The 22,131-nt window shown below is 46.9% G+C and overlaps 1 protein-coding gene across 2 annotated transcripts; it reads left to right on the top strand.

Moving 5' to 3' along the window:
- Positions 1-93: 93 nt before the first annotated feature.
- On the top strand, positions 94-21,895 carry hkdc1 (hexokinase domain containing 1). Of its 2 annotated transcripts, XM_049007187.1 has the most exons (18): positions 94-3,256; positions 5,596-5,758; positions 5,975-6,123; positions 6,721-6,849; positions 7,001-7,096; positions 7,661-7,760; positions 7,856-8,039; positions 12,576-12,731; positions 12,827-13,060; positions 13,334-13,638; positions 14,203-14,351; positions 14,913-15,032; positions 15,165-15,260; positions 15,508-15,607; positions 15,876-16,059; positions 17,115-17,270; positions 17,499-17,732; positions 19,124-21,895. In XM_049007187.1, the coding sequence occupies exons 1-18, from the start codon at positions 3,191-3,193 to the stop codon at positions 19,260-19,262; spliced, it is 2,760 nt and encodes a 919-aa protein (XP_048863144.1). In that variant the 5' UTR covers positions 94-3,190; the 3' UTR covers positions 19,263-21,895. The 2 variants fall into 2 exon arrangements, with proteins under 2 accessions (XP_048863144.1, XP_048863145.1); XM_049007188.1 differs by lacking the exon at positions 19,124-21,895 and having other exon boundaries at positions 17,521-17,682.
- Positions 21,896-22,131: the final 236 nt, after the last annotated feature.

Here is a 22,131-nt window from a genome sequence, read left to right as displayed (position 1 = left end):
TAATAGTGGGCAGTTAGTAAACATGAAACATGAAGTGATTATTTTACAGTTTAATCTGTTTGCCTTTAAACTCGATTTATCTTTTTTTTGTAGTATGTGGGTTCCATTTGTGTGACTGATCTAGTCCCACTCTTAATCACAAAGTCACCGTGTGCACAAAGTCGTGAGAGGGACAGGTAGGCTTAGGCTTAGGGTTAGGGTTAAAGGTTAGGCTTAGGGTTAAAAGTAGGCCTCACTTCCTTGTGCACAGTAGCCTTTGAACTTCTATCTGTCCAAATCATTGTTCGGAAACATAGGAAAAGCTTCATAAAATGCGCATCAACGTGCTTTCTGAGTGATAAGAATTGAAGGTTTAATTTACTCTCCAGCCCAGGACCGCTCTCCTCTGCGCTCATGTTTTTCCCTTTCTGATTTCACATTATTGCTGATTGGGTGCTTATCACCATGGAAACCTTCCTCCAACCTCTGAGTTAAATCGGTAATCTTGAAAACATGCTGCGTCATGCTGGGATCACCAGGGCTTTCATAGGGTGCCTGTGGCTTTGGTACATAGCCCTTCAACCTGCTGTGTAGTGCATGCGTGATTCCCGTTTGTGCTGCTAATACCTTTGTCCTGCCAGGTGAAATGTTCGAACTGGGAATATTGCAGTTGTGCCTGTGGTTGTGTTCTGATTAAAGTCAGTCCTTTTCTAAATGTGGTGATACTTCAGCCACCTTTCCAGAAATGTGCCACGCTTTGCGGTTTGGTCATTCAACAAGCGTGTAGCCAGACTGCCTGCCCATTTTTGTCGGACAACCTGTACTACAAGTGCTCCTCTGCCCTGTAGGGGGCCCCACCCCCCGGCATATTTTCTGTGCCAGGCTGAAAGTGGCATTTTTCAGATATGTCCAGCCTGTGTGGCTGTGCTATCTGTGACCAGTCTTAATTGTAACTGCATTGTGCGTGGCTGTGCTGTATGTGACCAGCCTATGTGTCACTGCACTTCCTGGATGCACTGTGATTGGCCCTTGTGTCTGTGCTGCTTGCTTCACTGCCTGTGTGGCTGTGCTGTGTGTAATCAGCCCATGTGTGGCAGCACTGTGTGTCGCTGCACTGTATGTGACTGACTGGCCCGTGTGGCTGTGCTGTGTGTGATCAGCCCATGTGTGACAGCACTGTGTCGCTGCACTGTATGTGACTGACTGTATGTGACTGACTGGCCCATGCGGCTGTGCTGTGTGTGATCAGCCCATGTGTGACAGCACTGTGTGTCGCTGCACTGTATGTGACTGACTGTATGTGACTGACTGGCCCGTGCGGCTTTGCTGTGTGTGATCAGCCCATGTGTGGCAGCACTGTGTCGCTGCACTGTATGTGACTGACTGGCCCGTGTTGGCTGTGCTGTGTGTGATCAGCCCATGTGTGGCAGCACTGTGTCGCTGCACTGTATGTGACTGACTGGCCCGTGTTGGCTGTGCTGTGTGCGATCAGTCCATGTGTGACAGCACTGTGTGTCGCTGCAATGTATGTGACTGACTGGCCCGTGTGGCTGTGCTGTGTGTGATCAGCCCATGCGTGACAGCACTGTGTGTAGCTGCACTGTATGTGACTGACTGGCTCGTGTACCTGTGCTGTGTGTGATCAGCCCATGTGTGACAGCACTGTGTGTAGCTGCACTGTATGTGACTGACTGACCCATGCGGCAGTGCTGTGTGTGATCAGCCCATGTGTGACAGCACTGCATGTAGCTGCACTGTATGTGACTGACTGGCCCGTGTGGCTGTGCTGTGTGTGAACAGCCCATGTGTGACAACACTGTGTGTAGCTGCACTGTATGTGACTGACTGGCCCATGCGGCTGTGCTGTGTGTGATCAGCCCATGTGTGACAGCACTATGTGTCGCTGCACTGTATGTGACTGACTGGCCCGTGTGGCTGTGCTGTGTGTGATCAGCCCATGTGTGGCAGCACTGTGTGTCGCTGCACTGTATGTGTAACAGCACTGTGTGTCGCTGCACTGTATGTGACTGACTGGCCCGTGCAGCTGTGCTGTGTGTGATCAGCCCATGTGTGGCAGCACTGTGTGTCGCTGCACTGTATGTGACTGACTGGCCCGTGTGGCTGTATTGTGCTGAATGTGATCATTCTGTGTGTGACTTCACTGTTTGTGGCTGTGCTGCATGTGGCTACACTGTGATGGTCCCGTGTGGCTGTGCTGTGTGTGACCAGCCCATGTGACTCTGCTGTATGTGATCATCTTGTGTATGACTGCGCTTTGTGTGGCTATGCTGCATGCAGCAACACTGCGATGGCCCCGTGTGTGTGGCTGCACTGTGTGTGATCGGCCTGATTGGAGCTGTGCTGTGTGGGGGTGTATCTTTATTGCAATGTGAACCGCAGGCCTTGCTCTAAGAACTTGATCTCCAAGCCTGTGGCACAGAAGCAACCCCACATGCGACCTTTAGCAGATGCAACGTGGTGCTTTAATTGCCGCAGATGATGCATTTAAACGTTATCTGCCTTGATAAGTAGTGATTGCGGTTGGGGGGGGGGGGTTGACGTATTTTATTGTCTGGCCTTTCCATTGTTGAGTGAAAGGTTTGTTTCTCTGCGGGTGGAATTTGTGTACAGAGCCCAGATTAGAGCGGTAGGTCAGACAGCTACTCTGCTTTGAAGGAGCCATCAGGGATGTGCTGCGATCTCCGGCCCCGCCGCCTGATCTTCAGGTTAATCATTCTCTATGGATGTTGTCATGCTCATAGGAGGAGTATGACTGACGCTGTCATCCGCTTTGCAGGCTGCCATTCTCAATCCAGTTCCCTTCCCATGTGCTGTTTTCACAGACGTGACCAGATCCGTGAGGGAGGTCATGGCCCCTGGAAGGGAGCCAGCACATTGCTAGGTGAAAGCTTAGAGCAGGCAAGCCAGCGAGAAAAAAAACTGTTAATTATTGAGCTGAGGGGCGGAGCAGGCTTGGTTAAACTCTCACAGGCGGGTGGGGGTGAGCCCCAGAGAGAAATTCCTCCTTCACGCTCACTCTAGGAACAGGCAGTGGGGAGAGGGAGGAGGCTTTAAGCAGTGGGCCAGGGTCTCTGCAGAATCGCAAACAGCAAGTCACACCGGAGAGAGATTCCTTCATTGGGCACGTCTTACTCCTTCTGGGAAACTTTTCTCAACTCATTCTTTGGACAGGCCACTGGGGGCACCACTAATGATGCTTGCTGTACACCTGCTCTCCTTCTACTTCTCCAAACTGCAGGAGGACCATGTCAAAAAGGTGTGTTGGTAACCTTCTCCTTTATGGTCGGGGATGGGGGACTGTGCTTTTGTGGAGGTGGAGGCTTGTGTGTCTTTTCCAGATGAATCTTGCTGCTAAGCATGCAGAATGTAAGACAGGGTGTTGGAGACTTTCTGGGATATGAACTTTGTGTCATTGTGGCATTCAGGGTCTCAGATGCTGAGAGAGTCTAAGGACCAAGCAGGGCAGTCCTTTTAGAATTGCTCAGACTATAAACCTTGACCAGGTGTGTGTGCTAATGTGGATTTATCTGATTCAGGGTGACTTCGGGAATAATTAACCCACTGGTCTCTGGGGTGTGAAGCTGCTGGGGAAGGGGGTTTGATCGTGTGTGGATATGTTTTAGGGCTAAAAATAACAGGAATGGTAAAGATGTTATGTACTGATCTATTCAGTATTATTCAATATTTCTGTGGAGACTTTCCTGTTTAATGACTAATGTTGTTGTAAATCACCAGCCCTGCATCTTGCCCTGTTCGAGTCTTTGGTACGTTTCGCAGGGAGGTAGACACAGCCACCAGAACCGTAACATTTCCATTTCAGTATGCTCTCTTTGCTTTTTTGCTGGCTTTTATGCTTTTGTTTAGAAACATAGACAAGTACGCTTTGTTAAACAGGAGCCTTTGTGTTTAAAACACAGGAAATCCTGCCTCTTTATGTTGGGGAATTGTCATGTAATTCATGAACATAAATAAAAATGAAAACTATATTTACCATAAACTGTGTTGGACTTCAAACTGCAACAAGTTTCACCACACCATCAACGTCTTTTTACCTAGTTTAACTACAGTATCTCATCTTTTTCAAGCAGTCGTGGCTGCTGAGCTGTCATTTTCTTCACTGCAACTTCAGTGCTTATCGCTTCCGTGGTATAACAAACCAGTGATGTTTAGCGTGGTCCGCTAACCGAATTTAATAAGCATGAGGATATGCTGAATATATGCAGATGGCTAACTTTTAGGTATCGCAGTACACCTCACATTAATATTTTAGGTGCACTACTAATCTGCCTATCGAATTCTGGGCATATGTAATATTGACGTCTGTATAGTGGCAAAAAGCCCGATGACAGTTTGTTGTCAAGATAAAATTAATGAAACAGTCAATTGTTTATATCAGGGGTGTTCAACTAAAATTTAAAGAGGTCTAGTTACAGAAAGTTTCTTGAAGCCCAGTTCCAGAAAATTATAATGTCTAAGTATTTAGTCCAGGGATCATCAACATAGTGCCCGTGGGCACCAGGATGCCCCAAAGGGCCACATGAGTCGCCACGGACCTGTTCTAAAAATAGCACAACTCACCATTGAGCAGCGTCTAAAATTTAATTTGATCCTGTTGCTATTCTTCTTTAATAACATTTGCATTAATATAGATTTGAAAATGACAATATCTAAAAAAAAAAAAGCATTTAAAATATGTTTATTATACATGAAGTTTAGATACATTAGGTCCTAAAACTTAAACTGGTAGCCCTTTGTATGGCTCAGTACCCGTGAAGTAGCTCTCAGTTTCAAAAAAGTTGGTGAACTCTGATTTAGTATGATATATATTTAAGTAGCCTATTAGTTGTATCAGCATTGCATGTAATCGATACCTAATCAATCAAAATCTAATTTTAGATTTATAATGGAATAATATAGATTTGCCATAAGATTTCCTGCGTGAGAGTCATGCCAGATGCTGAAGCCCTGAAAACTGACATTTTTTGTTTTGACCTGAGAATTGATTTATATAAGAAATAACATAAAATTATACAGCTGATAAAAAGCAGAAACTTCAACGAACATGAAATCACCAATAAACTACTTTACTATTAATCCAACATGTTATATGATACAAACTGTGTATGAAAACTTAGTTGTAGGATTTCAGGACTGAGCAGCCACTCAGTTAGGAGCATTACGACTAATGGCACATTAGCACAAACAAAGGGCTGCATACGCCGAACTACGTCTTGCTTAGCGGTTAAAAGCGTTTGACCTTCATTTGCATGGGAAACGGCAGTTCTAGTGCTAAACTACTACCAAAAAGACTACAGCAGCTGTGCCGGTTAAAATAGAACCGCCCGTCAGGTTTTAAATCATAACTTTTTGTTTTGGCTATTGGTCCAGGTCCGTATGGGACAGCTTCTGGGTCCAGTCCCAGACCACGATCCGCCTGTTAGTGACCTCTGGTTTATATCAATCGACCCATTAGTTCACATTAATTGATTAAAAAATAGTCATAATTGGCAGCCCTAATCAGCAGTGAAGTCAGAAGCTCTTCGTGGACTCTTTTCCCATCTGGCTGTGGTCAATCTTGCGTTCCTCTGACTGCAGGTTGATCGCTTCCTGCATGCCATGCGCCTCTCCGACGAGCAGCTGCTGGACATCTCCACCCGCTTTCGCGCCCAGATGGAGAAAGGGCTCTCTGCTGAGAGCAATGCCACCGCTTCCGTCAGGATGCTTCCCACACACGTTCGCTCCACCCCCGATGGCTCAGGTGTGTCATGCTTGGCACTCAAACCCAGACAGTGTTTCTGAATATGGGGAACTCACTGTGTGGAGGTTGAGTGGGCTGGGAGTCTGACAGAGACCATCAGGTCTGCAGCTTGAGTCCATATCGCCTGGGACCCTTTCGTCATCATGACAATGCTCTATGCACATCCCGAATGCGAACTGCTAGTGTTTGCCAACACGGTCTTCCTCTGAACCCCAGAGAAAGGTGAGTTCCTGGCCCTGGACCTCGGAGGCTCCAAGTTCAAGGTGCTGCTAGTGAAGGTGTCTGAGGATGGCCGGGGGAAGGTGGAGATGGAGAGCCAGAGCTACCCCCTCCCGGAGGAGGTGCTTGGGGGCCGTGGCACAGACGTGAGTCACGCACACGAAGGCGTTGCCGTGTGAATAGTGACAGGGTGGAGTGCCCTGTGTAGCTGACAGCTGATTGGCTTTTTAAGCTTTGTAGCTGAATAAGGATAAAGATTTAAACAAACAAAAAAATAATCAGGCACCTCTGGGATTTCTTTTCTGGCCCTAGGCAGTATTTCATATCTGTATGTGCTTTTTTAACATACATTTTGGGAAAGCAGGCTCAGCCAATCCCTGGAACAATTCAGGTTAAGGACCAACGGTGACATTCTTCTGTCCCTGGGATCTTTGATCAAACAACCTTCCAATCACCGGAAGTAATCTGAGTGCTTTGAAGCTGTGGGTCTGCTTGTGTCATCCCACAGATGGCAGATATGGCTTCTCCCCATATTTTTTAGCTTAAAAAAAAGATTTTGTTTACCAAGCTACCAGTTACGCTTGGAATAGTGTTCAGAAGTCAATAAGAGCGCAGGGATTCCTCTCATCATCCGGTGACCCTTAGCCTCAGGGGCGATGCACTAGGGGTCCCTTAGGGGGCCTGCCGTCACTACCCCCCCACACTAACATGCCCTGTGCACCCTGTGGACCTCCTTCCCCCAGCTGTTTGACCATGTGGCTGAGTCCTTGAGGGATTTTATGGAGAGGAACAAGTTGGATCTCAGCACTCATGAGAGAAGGTCTTTGGGATTCACTTTCTCCTTCCCCTGCAGACAGACCAAAGTGGATGAGGTATGGAGGGATGCCCCCCCCCAAACCCAGATACTCTACATCCTATATAAATGGGTTTTCAACACAGCACCCTAAATACTATACCAGGTATCTTTGATATCGTCTGTCTGAATACCTCTCCCCCTTGTGCCTCCACATCCTCCCATCCCAGGGTGTGCTGCTGTCCTGGTCAAAGAATTTCAAAGCCAGGGGGGTCCTGGGCACAGATGTGGTGGAATCTCTGAGGCAAGCTGTTGACAGAGTCGGGGTAAGTTTGAGGGAGTGATCACACAATACAAAAACACCAAACACCAAATTTTCATAAAAATACCAAATGCAAAAGATTGTGTCTGGATGATGCCAGAAAGCCAAAAGTCACATTTGGTAATGAGTCCCATGCCACTTCCAAGGCCGATCGTCCCACTAGGATCGTCGAGCCAGTTGGAATATGCTTTCTGGGTCAGATACTACGCCGAGCCAGGCTGCCAGTCTCAGAGCAGGAGGCCAGGTCAACTAAAATCTTCTGTCCCAGTGGATAGGTGCCAACATCCTGCTCTGGATCTTGGACATAATCTGCCCAATTAGCTCTCTGCGTTTACTTTTGATAAAGCAAGGCATTGTTTTGGAGGTAAACTCTCTACCCAAGCCAGCGTTGTACAGGCAGGTTCAGCTATTTCTGCAAACTCCTCCATCCTATAAACATTATAGTACAATTGTGATGTGGATAAGCTTTACACCCTTTATGTCTTTAAATGTATATTTATACAATGCCCCTGCCCAGATAGTTGCATGTCGTCAGTAAGCTGGGGGAGGGGGGTGTTTTTCTGCTCAGGACCTGAAGGTGAATGTTCTTGCCCTCGTCAATGACACGGTGGGAACCATGATGACCTGTGGCTTCGATGACCGCAACTGTGAAGTCGGGGTCATCATAGGTGCTGAGCCCCTCCCTCCCCGCCCGACACCCCTGCCAACACTGCCACATTGATATTATTCTGGACCAGTCTCACCCCTGGGAACACTTCTGCAGGTACAGGCACCAATGCCTGCTACATGGAGGAGATGAGGCACATCGACCTGGTGGAGGGAGATGAGGGTCGCATGTGCATCAACACTGAGTGGGGTGCTTTTGGTGACGACGGCACACTCGATGACTTCATCACCGAGTTTGACAGGGAGATTGATGCCGCCTCGGGCCACCCGGGCAAGCAGACGTAAGCCCCTCCTCACATGTATGTCCTGTGTCACTCATATGCCTCACTTGACATGTAAGCTCCGCCTCATGCATTACCCTGCTTTATGTGTATGTCCCGCCTCACACGTATGCCCTGCTTTATGTGTATGTCCCGCCTCACGCGTAAGCTCTGCTTTATGTGTATGTCCTGCCTCACGCGTAAGCCCTGCTTTATGCGTATGTCCCACCTGACACAAATATGCCCTGTTTTGTGCGTATGCCCCGCCTGACACGTAAGCCCTGCTTTATGCGTATGCCCCGCCTCACACGTAAGTCCAGATTTATGTGTATGCCCTGCCTCACGCGTAAGCCCTGCTTTATGTGTATGCCCCGCCTCACACGTAAGTCCTGATTTATGTGTATGCCCCGCCTCACGCGTAAGCCCTGCTTTATGTGTATGCCCCGTCTCACACGTAAGTCCTGATTTATGTGTATGCCCCGCCTGACACGTAAGCCCTGCTTTATGCGTATGCCCCGCCTCACACGTAAGTCCAGATTTATGTGTATGCCCTGCCTCACGCGTAAGCCCTGCTTTATGTGTATGCCCCGCCTCACACGTAAGTCCTGATTTATGTGTATGCCCCGCCTCACGCGTAAGCCCTGCTTTATGTGTATGCCCCGTCTCACACGTAAGCCCTGCTTTATGCGTATGCCCCGTCTCACACGTAAGCCCTGCTTTATGCGTATGCCCCGCCTGACACGTAAGCCCTGCTTTATGCGTATGCCCCGCCTGACACGTAAGCCCTGCTTTATGCGTATGTCCCGCCTCACGCGTAAGCCCTGCTTTATACGTATGCCCCGTCTCACGCGTAAGCCCTGCTTTATGCGTATGCCCCGTCTCACACATAAGCCCTGCTTTATGCGTATGCCCCGCCTCACGCGTAAGCCCTGCTTTATGCGTATGCCCCGCCTGACACGTAAGCCCTGCTTTATGCGTATGCCCCATCTCACACGTAAGCCCTGCTTTATGCGCATGTCCCGCCTCACGCGTAAGCCCTGCTTTATGCGTATGCCCCGTCTCACGCGTAAGCCCTGCTTTATGCGTATGCCCCGTCTCACGCGTAAGCCCTGCTTTATGCGTATGCCCCGTCTCACGCGTAAGCCCTGCTTTATGCGTATGCCCCGTCTCACGCGTAAGCCCTGCTTTATGCGTATGCCCCGTCTCACGCGTAAGCCCTGCTTTATGCGTATGCCCTGTCTCACGCGTAAGCCCTGCTTTATGCGTATGCCCCGCCTCACGCGTAAGCCCTGCTTTATGCGTATGCCCCGCCTGACACGTAAGAATTGCTTTATGCGTATGCCCTGTCTCACGCGTAAGCCCTGCTTTATGCGTATGCCCCATCTCACACGTAAGCCCTGCTTTATGCGCATGTCCCGCCTCACGCGTAAGCCCTGCTTTATGCGTATGCCCCGTCTCACGCGTAAGCCCTGCTTTATGCGTATGCCCCGTCTCACGCGTAAGCCCTGCTTTATGCGTATGCCCCGTCTCACGCGTAAACCCTGCTTTATGCGTATGCCCCGTCTCACGCGTAAGCCCTGCTTTATGCGTATGCCCCGTCTCACGCGTAAGCCCTGCTTTATGCGTATGCCCCGTCTCACGCGTAAGCCCTGCTTTATGCGTATGCCCCGTCTCACGCGTAAGCCCTGCTTTATGCGTATGCCCCGTCTCACGCGTAAGCCCTGCTTTATGCGTATGCCCCGTCTCACGCGTAAGCCCTGCTTTATGCGTATGCCCCGCCTCACGCGTAAGCCCTGCTTTATGCGTATGCCCCGCCTGACACGTAAGAATTGCTTTATGCGTATGCCCTGTCTCACGCGTAAGCCCTGCTTTATGCGTATGCCCCATCTCACGCGTAAGCCCTGCTTTATGCATATGCCCCGTCTCACGCGTAAGCCCTGCTTTATGCGTATGCCCCGTCTCACGCGTAAGCCCTGCTTTATGCGTATGTCCCGCCTCACGCGTAAGCCCTGCTTTATGCGTATGCCCCGTCTCACGCGTAAGCCCTGCTTTATGCGTATGCCCCGTCTCACGCGTAAGCCCTGCTTTATGCGTATGCCCCGTCTCACGCGTAAGCCCTGCTTTATGCGTATGCCCCGCCTCACACGTAAGTCCAGATTTATGTGTATGCCCTGCCTCACGCGTAAGCCCTGCTTTATGTGTATGCCCCGCCTCACACGTAAGTCCTGATTTATGTGTATGCCCCGCCTCACGCGTAAGCCCTGCTTTATGTGTATGCCCCGTCTCACACGTAAGTCCTGATTTATGTGTATGCCCCGCCTGACACGTAAGCCCTGCTTTATGCGTATGCCCCGCCTCACACGTAAGTCCAGATTTATGTGTATGCCCTGCCTCACGCGTAAGCCCTGCTTTATGTGTATGCCCCGCCTCACACGTAAGTCCTGATTTATGTGTATGCCCCGCCTCACGCGTAAGCCCTGCTTTATGTGTATGCCCCGTCTCACACGTAAGCCCTGCTTTATGCGTATGCCCCGTCTCACACGTAAGCCCTGCTTTATGCGTATGCCCCGCCTGACACGTAAGCCCTGCTTTATGCGTATGCCCCGCCTGACACGTAAGCCCTGCTTTATGCGTATGTCCCGCCTCACGCGTAAGCCCTGCTTTATACGTATGCCCCGTCTCACGCGTAAGCCCTGCTTTATGCGTATGCCCCGCCTCACGCGTAAGCCCTGCTTTATGCGTATGCCCCGTCTCACACATAAGCCCTGCTTTATGCGTATGCCCCGCCTCACGCGTAAGCCCTGCTTTATGCGTATGCCCCGCCTGACACGTAAGCCCTGCTTTATGCGTATGCCCCATCTCACACGTAAGCCCTGCTTTATGCGCATGTCCCGCCTCACGCGTAAGCCCTGCTTTATGCGTATGCCCCGTCTCACGCGTAAGCCCTGCTTTATGCGTATGCCCCGTCTCACGCGTAAGCCCTGCTTTATGCGTATGCCCCGTCTCACGCGTAAGCCCTGCTTTATGCGTATGCCCCGTCTCACGCGTAAGCCCTGCTTTATGCGTATGCCCCGTCTCACGCGTAAGCCCTGCTTTATGCGTATGCCCTGTCTCACGCGTAAGCCCTGCTTTATGCGTATGCCCCGCCTCACGCGTAAGCCCTGCTTTATGCGTATGCCCCGCCTGACACGTAAGAATTGCTTTATGCGTATGCCCTGTCTCACGCGTAAGCCCTGCTTTATGCGTATGCCCCATCTCACACGTAAGCCCTGCTTTATGCGCATGTCCCGCCTCACGCGTAAGCCCTGCTTTATGCGTATGCCCCGTCTCACGCGTAAGCCCTGCTTTATGCGTATGCCCCGTCTCACGCGTAAGCCCTGCTTTATGCGTATGCCCCGTCTCACGCGTAAACCCTGCTTTATGCGTATGCCCCGTCTCACGCGTAAGCCCTGCTTTATGCGTATGCCCCGTCTCACGCGTAAGCCCTGCTTTATGCGTATGCCCCGTCTCACGCGTAAGCCCTGCTTTATGCGTATGCCCCGTCTCACGCGTAAGCCCTGCTTTATGCGTATGCCCCGTCTCACGCGTAAGCCCTGCTTTATGCGTATGCCCCGTCTCACGCGTAAGCCCTGCTTTATGCGTATGCCCCGCCTCACGCGTAAGCCCTGCTTTATGCGTATGCCCCGCCTGACACGTAAGAATTGCTTTATGCGTATGCCCTGTCTCACGCGTAAGCCCTGCTTTATGCGTATGCCCCATCTCACGCGTAAGCCCTGCTTTATGCATATGCCCCGTCTCACGCGTAAGCCCTGCTTTATGCGTATGCCCCGTCTCACGCGTAAGCCCTGCTTTATGCGTATGTCCCGCCTCACGCGTAAGCCCTGCTTTATGCGTATGCCCCGTCTCACGCGTAAGCCCTGCTTTATGCGTATGCCCCGTCTCACGCGTAAGCCCTGCTTTATGCGTATGCCCCGTCTCACGCGTAAGCCTTGCTTTATGCGTATGTCCCGTCTCACGCGTAAGCCCTGCTTTATGTGTATTCCCCGTCTCACGCGTAAGCCCTGCTTTATGCGTATGCCCCGTCTCACACGTAAGCCCTGCTTTATGCGTATGCCCCGTCTCACACGTAATCCCTGCTTTATGCGTATGCCCCGTCTCACACGTAAGCCCTGCTTTATGCATATGCAGGTTCAGGGCTTATTTGGTCTATTGGACCATTGCTGAAACCAAATATATGCTCTTGGGCATATAGGCTATAGGGCCTCTTCAAAAATCGGAGTAAACCTCTGTAAATTATGCTTTATTTAGCATTTGTACACATTTGAGTACAGGTATATTGAAATGCTTCTTTTCAAATATCACATCATGTTCTTTGAGACATAAACATGCAGATACAGGTGAAAATACTTGAGGTTCAAGCACGGGGTCAGTCATTTATAAAAACTTCCCTAGAACAATCTGCCAGCCATGGGATTAGAACTGGTGTTACCACTCTTTCTTTTCCTATATGTATACAACTCTCTTCAGTATCTAATTGGGCATTTCTTGTGGCTCAAGATTTGAGAAGATGGTCAGTGGGATGTACCTGGGGGAGCTGGTCCGGATCGTTATGCTGAAGATGGCCAGGAGGGGGCTCCTGTTCGGGGGCCGTGTGTCGGACGCTCTGTGCACCAAAGGGAAGCTGCAGACAGCACATGTGGCCCTCATGGAGATGTGAGCATCTGCTACTCTGCCCAGGTGCCACCTTCTGGAGTGCCACGCTCCTATGAGCGCCTGAACCCCCCAATTCCCCTCTGATCCCTCCCCAGGTATAAGGAGGGCCTGCGGAACACATGGAACATCCTGATGGAACTGGGACTGCAGCCCTCTGAGGACGATTGCGTGGCTGCACAGCATGTCTGCACCATTGTGTCGTTCCGTTCAGCTAACCTCTGTGCAGCAGTACTGGCAGCTATCTTGACACGCATCCGCGAGAACAAGCGGCTGAAGAGCCTGCGCACTACTGTGGGCATGGATGGCACTGTGTACCGCACCCACCCACAGTAAGATTCCCAGCAGCACACACAGACACAGACCACTCTGGGCATAAATGTTTACTGTCCTAATCCCCCTGCCTACTGTAAGGTGCCCATCAGTGAACACGTTTATGAATGCCCCCCCCCATAGTAAGGAACCTGGCAGCACACACACAGAGATCACCTTGCACATGAATGTTAATTGTCCTAATCTCCCATCACAATAAGTATCCTGGCAGTACACACAAACAGATCACCCCAGGTATGAATGTTAACTGAAGTAATACCCCCTCCCCCAAGGTATGCCAAGCGGCTCCACAAGGTGGTGCGCCGCCTGGTGCCCGAGTGCCACGTGCGTTTCGTGCTGTCTGAGAGTGGCAGCAGCAAGGGTGCCGCCATGGTAACTGCAGTGGCAGGGCGGCTGCACTCGCAGCGACTGCAAGTGCGTCACATACTGGCACCCTTCTCACTGAGTGCCGGCCAGCTGCAGCAAGTGCGTGACAGGATGCGAGTTGACCTGGAACGTGGCCTTAGGGAGGACACACACACTGGTACCCCCGTCAAGATGTTGCCCTCATTTGTGTGCACCCTGCCCAGTGGAAATGGTGAGTCCCCGCCAAGTGGTCATCCTCTACCTGACCACAGTGCCCACATGTCCTTTTCTGGTGTGTGATGTACGTATTCCAGACTTCCTGCATTGATATCTAGAGCATTTTGTAGTGATGGGCAAGTGAAGCTTCATGAACCATTTGCTGTATTTTCTGACCCCTCCAGATAATGCTCTCTGTTCATAAAAGAGCTCAAAGCATGACACAAAGTAAACCAAGAGCACCATCTAATGGGGAAACAAAAAACAGCAAATGGTTCACAAAGCTTCATTTTCTCATCACTAGCTTTTTGCAAAATAAATTTAAGTATTTAGGAGTGTAGTGGCCAGTAACATATTGACTGTCCATAACATAACTAACATTAATTATTCATTAATTAATCATTCATTAATGATTCAGAAATGTTAAATTATTAGTAATTTATTATTTAGTTTTATTACAAAATTAGAATGGAAAAATGTTATTGGTAGTTATTACATTATTGGCAAATATAACAGTACTGGCAGTTATAACAGTATTTATTTTATCGCCTGCAATAGCTTTAGCTTTCTTTTGTTTCAGAATGCGGGAAGTATCTGGCCCTGGATCTCGGCGGAACCAACTTCCGTGTCATGGTGGTTAAGATCCGCAGTGGCTTGCGCCGGTCCGTCCGCATTTACAACAAGATATACGCCATCCCCCTGGAGATCATGCAGGGCACAGGGGAGGAGGTGAGCAACTCAGCATTGCAGGTGGTGGGGGTGCATCTACAACTCTGGGTTTGGGCTAAATGGCCTGTTTTTGTTGACTTGCATAGCCTGACAAGCTAACTTGTGCCCAGAACTTCTGGAAACTCCTTCAGGACTGTTGGAGAAGCATTTCAGGTGGCTCTGGAAGCTTGCTGAAAGAATGCAGAGAGTTTGCAGTGCTGTTATTGAAGCAAAAAATGGGCTGTTTTGAAGGGGCTAAAATTTGAAAAATTAAGATTTTCAGATGTTGAACACTATTCTTGGTCATTGCAATATTTGATATGTATTACTTCACTGCCTTTTGTTGGGCTCTACACCCAGTAGTGCTGGAGGTAGTGATGCTGAAGGTGCTAAAGCACCCCCTCTGATTGTTAGTGGTAATGCAGTGTCAGAATTCTGCAGGGCAGCCTGTGCGTGCCTATAAAGTCAGCCTATATTTTTATGCTTAAGTTAGCTGATGGTAGCTACCGAACATACAGAAGAACTCTTGTGAAGTTCATTAGTCACTCAGGCTCTAAGCATCTCTGCCTGTTCGTCTTTCAGCTCTTTGACCACATTGTCCAGTGCATCGCCGACTTCCTGGACTACATGGGCATGAAGAACACCCGGCTTCCCCTGGGCTTCACCTTCTCCTTCCCCTGCAGACAGACTGGCATTGATAAGGTGCTGCTTTCCTCTGCCAATCTTCAGCGCAGTCAGGGGTGGGGGGGGGTTGTCTTCTTCTCCACATCCACCCATTCCCCTGCAGAGTCCCATTTTCTGAAGGGATTGACCTGTGTATTTTTTCCCCTGTAGGGGACACTGGTCAGCTGGACCAAGGGGTTCAAAGCCACAGACTGTGAAGGACACGATGTGGTGGACATGCTAAGAGAGGCTATCAAGCGGAAAAATGTGACTATTATTCATGCATGTGTATGCATGTGGGCGTGTATGTGTGTATTTGCATGTGTATTTCTGTCAGTGTATCTGCACGTGTCTGTGTGCGTATGATTGAGCGTCTGTGTGTGTATCTATGTGTTTGTGTGTGCGAAACTCACCAATCTTAAAAGTGTCACTTGTAATGAAATTAATAAAATGTGACTGAACCTTACCCTTGACTCTCTAACACACACACACACACACACACACACACACACAGGAATTTGATCTGGACATTGTTGCCGTGGTGAATGACACCGTGGGAACCATGATGACCTGCGCATACGAAGACCCCAAATGTGAAATAGGCCTCATTGCTGGTGCGTGTCTTCCAAAATAAAAACAGATGGTGGTATGCACAAGGAGTGGGTCCCACTAGGCTTTCAAAAAAGTTTTTGCCATTGCAATATTCACAGTGAGAAGATGGTGATTCATATTATTTATATTAATTATTCTTTCCTGCATTTAATTAGAGCATGTTAGAATTTATGCAACATATTAAGGGGGATATCCTTCTTGACCAATCCATGGATTCCTCAGGTAGATGGTTCTGGAGGCAGGGCAGCCATCCTTAACTTGTGCTTGCAGGTACAGGCAGCAATGTCTGCTACATGGAGGAGATGAGGAACATCGAGTGCATGGAAGGCAATGAGGGCAGGATGTGCGTGAACACGGAGTGGGGTGGCTTCGGAGAGGATGGTGCACTGCAGGACATCTGCACTAAGTTTGACCAGGAAGTGGATGAGGGTTCACTCAACATGGGGAAACAAAGGCAAGAGTGGCCTGAACATTTTGCTGATGGACACAAGCTGCCACCAAACACCAAGGGCACTTTCCACAGCACCACGTACCTTACGTTTGGTACCATCCTTTTGGTACCATCCTTTTGGTACTGTACTTTTGGTACTTTCCTTTTTCCATTGACTTCCGGTCGAGTATCAGTACCAAAGTTTCCACTACTTAAAGTGCCAAACCAGCTGGGGTAATTTTTTGGTGATTGGGGTGGGTCTTGCTACTGCTTTCTTTGTCAGTTGGTTATGCAAATAGCCTGCCTCTGAAATACAGTACAATTGCAGTCTTGAAAAAAAAATTGCAATCTCAGAAAACAACGATAAACCAAGTAAAAAGACAATAAATAAATAAAAATAACAGATGCGTGGACAAATGAAGCTTTGCGATCTGGTTTTAAGAACAGATAAAACAAAATCAAGTGCTGCAATGTGATTTTGTTGTAATACGAATCATGTAAGCAGCAAGGATGAAAATGATTATGATTGTCTCGGAATAACGTATGCAGTGCTCATGCAAAGGCAGCAGAAGTAAACTTTAAACTGATTTATATAAAAACTTGATTTTGAAAAAATCTTGAAAGAAATAATCATTAAAGTTTTTTTTCCTATGATAGAATAATAATGTTTTAGTGAAACTAATGTCCATACAGAACTAAAGATATGAAAAAGGTATCTTTAATATAGCTGACTAGCAATGTAGAATTGCATGTGCTCTTCAAGCTATATAATATATCATAGCCATTTTTCAAATCCAGTACAAAATACTCTACCTCGTGTTGTGATGTCATTTAGCCCTGTTACCAGTTTTTACACTTGTGGAAAACCAACACCTTGAAGTATTGTACTTTTGGTCCTTTCTTGAAGTACCAAAAGTCCCAAGATACAGTGGCACTTGTACAACTTATTCACTAGATGGTGCCAAATCACTAGAAATGGATTTATACAACTGTCACATGTCAAATGCAAAAAGAATGTAGGCATAATTTTATATTGAAATATTTAATGTGTGTAATTGACTAAGCTTGTGGGGCTGTAGGTTTGAGAAGATGACAAGCGGCATGTACTTGGGAGAGATTGTCAGGCAGATCCTCATCGAATTAACCAGCCAAGGTCTTCTGTTTCGAGGACGAATCACAGAGCGGCTGAAAACCCCCGGCATCTTCGAGACCAGGTTCTTATCCCAGATCGAGAGGTGAGATGGGCAGCCACTTTATTTTTGCTGTTTATGACTTCAGCACATTTAATCATGCTGTTTCCGTTCCATGTTGTTGTTTTGTGTTTGCTGTAAACCTCATGATGACTATATTAGTGAAATACAGAATAGCTCAGGTTGCTGGGGAGAGCCTCAATCTGTTCTGATGAATTAGAGGAAAATGTCTGTAGTAATACAATGTGTTTCTGTAACACTATCGCCTTCTAGTGACCGGCTGGCACTCCTCCAGGTTAGGGCCATCCTGCAGCAGCTAGGCCTAGACAGCACGTGTGACGACAGTATCATCGTCAAGGAAGTGTGCGGGGTTGTGTCCCGTCGGGCAGCACAGCTCTGTGGGGCTGGCCTAGCTGCCGTTGTTGACAAGATCCGGGAGAACCGTGGGCTGGATCACCTGAATATTACCGTGGGGGTTGACGGCACACTCTACAAGCTCCACCCACAGTGAGTAGTGCAGCCTAGATCTTTGGACCTGTGCTTAAATGGTAGCAAGAAATGATATCATTACACAAAGGGCTATGCATACAGTAAAACACAGTCAAAGATGTTCATTTGGGCAAATCTCAAAATAAAAGTTCTTTACTTAAACACAGAGAATGATGCTAGCATGATTTCAGCTGGACTGAAGACTGAACAGCAGGGGTCTCAAACTCCAATAACTTGGGGACGCTGCCCAGGGAGTGTTTAGCTGAAGTGGCCTCACTGTGACAGCAAGGTCCCAATGCTGATTAGAGGACTGACATTACTCCACTCCATTCTCTGCTCTCTGTGGGAAATGAGATTGACCTGTGGGCCACTAATGAATTAAAAAGGTGCCATAGGACATACACTAGTGACCAAAATTGTGGAAACGCGTAGCATTTTTGGCATTATTCTTTAAAAATCACTACCCAAATATCATGCACTGGATGATTAAATAAGTAGCAGTTGAATAAAGTTCTGCAATCCCTAAAAACTGGAAGTGTTTCCACGATTTTGGTCACTAGTGTACAGTGAAGCCCCAGTGTTTCTTTGGGCAAGATTGATTTTGTTGTTTTTTTTTTTTTTTTACTCAGAAGCAGGAGAATTAATGATGTGAGACCCTCTCAGAGAGTTTAGGGATGTGAAACAGTGGTTATTCAGCTCCTAATTCTTTTTTAACAATCCCATAAATCCTGCACTCAATTTTACATAATCGGGACTGCAGTTAATTTTAATGTATAAAAAAGTATGAATTCATAGGAAGTTATTTTTGCAGATGTTCTGATCTACAGTAAATTTCAGGTGTTTGTTTTATATGCCATCTCTCTTTTTGTGTCCCTGTCCCTGTGTGTATCTCTGTCATTTCCTGTCCTCCTATCTCTGTCTCTCTCTCTCTCTCTCTCTCCCTCCCCCCATGTACTTATGTGTGGACTCACTCTCCTTTTGTATTTCCCTCTGTCTGTTCCTATTCCTCTATCTCTCTGTCTCCTTTGTCCCTGTCCCTGTGTGTATCTCTGTCATTTCCTGTCCTCCTATCTCTCTCTCTCTCTCTCTCTCTCTCTCTCTCTCTCCCTCCCTCCCCCCATGTACTTATGTGTGGACTCACTCTCCTTTTGTGTTTCCCGCCGTCTGTTCCTATTCCTCTATCTCTCTGTCTCCTTTGTCCCTGTCCCTGTGTGTATCTCTGTCATTTCCTGTCCTCCTATCTCTCTCTCTCTCTCTCTCTCTCTCTCTCTCTCTCTCTCTCTCTCTCCCTCCCTCCCCCCATGTACTTATGTGCGGACTCACTCTCCTTTTGTGTTTCCCTCTGTCTGTTCCTATTACTCTATCTCTCTGTCTCCTTTGTCCCTGTCCCTTGCTCTCTTTCTGCACAGCTTTTCCACCATCCTGAAGGAGACCGTGAATGCCTTGGCGCCCCTGTGTGATGTCACTTTCGTCCTCTCAGAGGACGGCAGTGGGAAGGGGGCTGCCCTCATCACGGCTGTGGCATGTAGCCTCTGCAGAGGGGTGTAACTGCCTTTTAGCACATAGAGCGTGTAGGGAGGCGGTATAAAATATGCTAGAAGACAGGACATTTTCAAGGATCCAGGCCACTCTTCTGACAGCTGGGTATTTTTAATATCAAACACACTCATAAAACCACATTACTTTAAAATTATTGATTTTTGAATGTTTGATTTGTTCGTATTTTTTAGTTCATTTATGATTTTTGGTGATATAAGTGCTTATATTACATCCAGGTTGATCTTTATGCGTTGCATACAAAATTAATAAAATGTGGTTTTTCAACAATTGGACAAACTAGCTGTGTCTCATATCAGGTAGGAAGCAACATTGAACACTGAGCTTAAGATGTTAAATAGGATATTTTAGATGCTTAGCTGATATGATGTACATTGTATGTTTGCCTAGCATAATTGTAGCATTAGTAAAATACCAAGAATCCATGTCAAATCGTTGGTTCCCTGACCTTATGTTAATGTTATCTGATTTGTTAGCATTTCCAGTATGTAATTGCCAGGGTTCTCAAGTTTAATTGAAATTTTGTAGTGAGATCACATCTATTAGGGATGGAGCATGTGTCTCATGGTCCAAATTGTGAGATTTGAGAACCCTCCCTACTGCACTCATCCTATTTTGTTCTTTCACCCTTACCTTGTCTGCACTCTATCTGTGTGCAAAACCATATAATAATGTGTTTGTAGTAGGATGACATGTAACTGTGATTGGCTGGTAGGTGGCTATTAACTCTTTATAACTGGAGACAGCTATGAATGTGGTGGAATACTCCATATGCCTGTGCATCGTTAATTCTGTACAATAGGACACCTTGGTGGGCATTAACCCTAACTTCTCAGCGTGAGAAACACAAGGTGTGGCGTGTGAGCATGTAAAATAGTTGAAATGCATGTGTCTCACAGCCAATGTATATTATTTGTTAGCATTAGCATACTGGAAATGCTATCTGCTTTGTTAGCGTATTCAGTGTGCTAACACTATCTGCAGGGATGCACATAACTGGTATGACTGGTCTTGTCATAACATAAATATAAAATATGAATTTGTGCAGCTACGACAAGAAATCGCAGTGGCTATCACTTTATATGGTGAATACATACTTACGTGCCAGTCATGTGCATCTCTGGCTCTCTGTATTGCTAGAATTGCTATCTACTTGGTTAATTGCATAGCAAATTATGTTTTTCAGTTATTATCCACATGACCCGGTATACATATAGTTTGAATGTTGAGAAAGACTTATTTTGTGTATATGAAAAAATCATGTAATTATCCATATATAATTTGACTGTCCTAAATTAATGTCTTATATTTATCTCATTCTATGGAAGTGCTCCATGTTTAAAAACCTCATTATAAAAATCCTTTAGCTAAAGACTTAGCAGATTACAAGACAAATCTTATTCTAGATAACAAAAGTTTTATACACCTATTTGGACCTAAATTTTATGAAATACTGTTCCGATAAGAGTCTTCATTGTTTTTGAGGTACAATGCTGCTTCTCTTTAGCCCAAAGTTGGTGCAACAAATTGTACTGAAGTGGAGCCACATAGGCACGTATGCACATGTTTGTATTTATATCTTTGTGAGGACCATCCATTAATTTCTGTGGGAAAAGCCCTAATGGCAAATATCTGCTACCCAGTCCTGACCTTAACCAATAAGAAACCAAACAAAATACAAGATTTTTGCCATTTTTAGTGTTTTGATTGCAGTCACAGAAAATTGAGAAAGTAAAATCGCCCCTTTTGTAATATATATTAATGTAAATTGATATATTAGAAAAAATATTGAAAATTGAATCTCGTAACAGTGGTCAAATATTATTGTACTTATATGTAAATGTATAAAAAGCTCCACTTCAAATGTTGTGGTTATTCCTTTGAGCCAAATCAGGAGTTAGGAATTGCTTGAGTATAATTCCAAAGTCAGTCTTTTATTGCATCCACATGGGTTACATCCGAGACTGGACACCCTGCAGGAGTGTGTCTCATATTGAATTATACTAATAATAATAACTGATTCTTTATTGATCCCTGTGTGTACTCTTTGTAGAGTAAGTTGTCCATGAAAGGCAGCCTCCTGTAGCAGCACCCAGGGAGCTGGGGGTTAAGGGCATTGCTGAAGGACCTGAAGATGTGCTGAAGCTGGGTTTGAACTGGGGACTCGATTACAAGCACACCAGCTTAGCCCACAGAGCCACATACTGCCCCCCAATCATTCCAAGCCTCATCTTTCTGGACCAACTGCAATAATTGTGCTTCCTTTCCAGGGCTTATCAGTGTCTTCACTGTTATTTTGTCTTTTGGGGTCCAGTTACTTCTCTGCCCCTATATATAATTTCCTGTTTTGGTCAAAACTTCCAGAAACACAGTCATAGCAAGATGGCCTCCACAATGTTTTATAGTCTTAGCAGAGATCCCAAAACCGACCAAGGGCATTACAGGGGAGACTTGAGCAAAACCCTCAAGGAGTACCATGAAAACCCAGGTGTTTTCAAAAATGACAATTGATAATCTTAGCACTGTCAGCTGGCTATAAGTTGCTTAGCTACAAAGCCAGTTATATTCTTAGGTCTTCAACATAGTGATAAGCTTCAGCACCAACAAAGGCACATAGTTATACATCCAAGGTTAAAATACGATATAGATACAAAAACTTCAAGGTTATCATTAGGTGCAGAAAGACGTATTTTGGTTACATCATGTAGCAGTAATTAGTCTGCATGCTCTAAAGATTCAGGTCACTCTCTGTATGGTTTACATCAGCTTCTGGTTCTTTATAACATCCTAATGATTACATTTCCTAAGTGTTATAGCGGGGCTCTAGACAAAAAGAAAAAAAAACTAGGAACCATTGGCT

The sequence above is a fragment of the Brienomyrus brachyistius genome, chromosome 3, assembly GCF_023856365.1.
Source record: "Brienomyrus brachyistius isolate T26 chromosome 3, BBRACH_0.4, whole genome shotgun sequence".
Taxonomy (NCBI): domain Eukaryota; kingdom Metazoa; phylum Chordata; class Actinopteri; order Osteoglossiformes; family Mormyridae; genus Brienomyrus; species Brienomyrus brachyistius.
The sequence above is the reverse complement of the archived record's forward strand: the minus strand, read 5'-3'. Positions and strand labels throughout refer to the sequence as shown.

Excerpts from the sequence above, each read along its gene's own strand:
- hkdc1 (XM_049007187.1), top strand. The coding sequence starts at position 3,191 with ATGATGCTTGCTGTACACCTGCTCTCCTTCTACTTCTCCAAACTGCAG. Across the intron at positions 6,124-6,720 it reads TTGGGGGCCGTGGCACAGAC|CTGTTTGACCATGTGGCTGA; the intron begins GTGAGTCACGCA and ends TCCTTCCCCCAG. Across the intron at positions 15,608-15,875 it reads TGAAATAGGCCTCATTGCTG|GTACAGGCAGCAATGTCTGC; the intron begins GTGCGTGTCTTC and ends TTGTGCTTGCAG.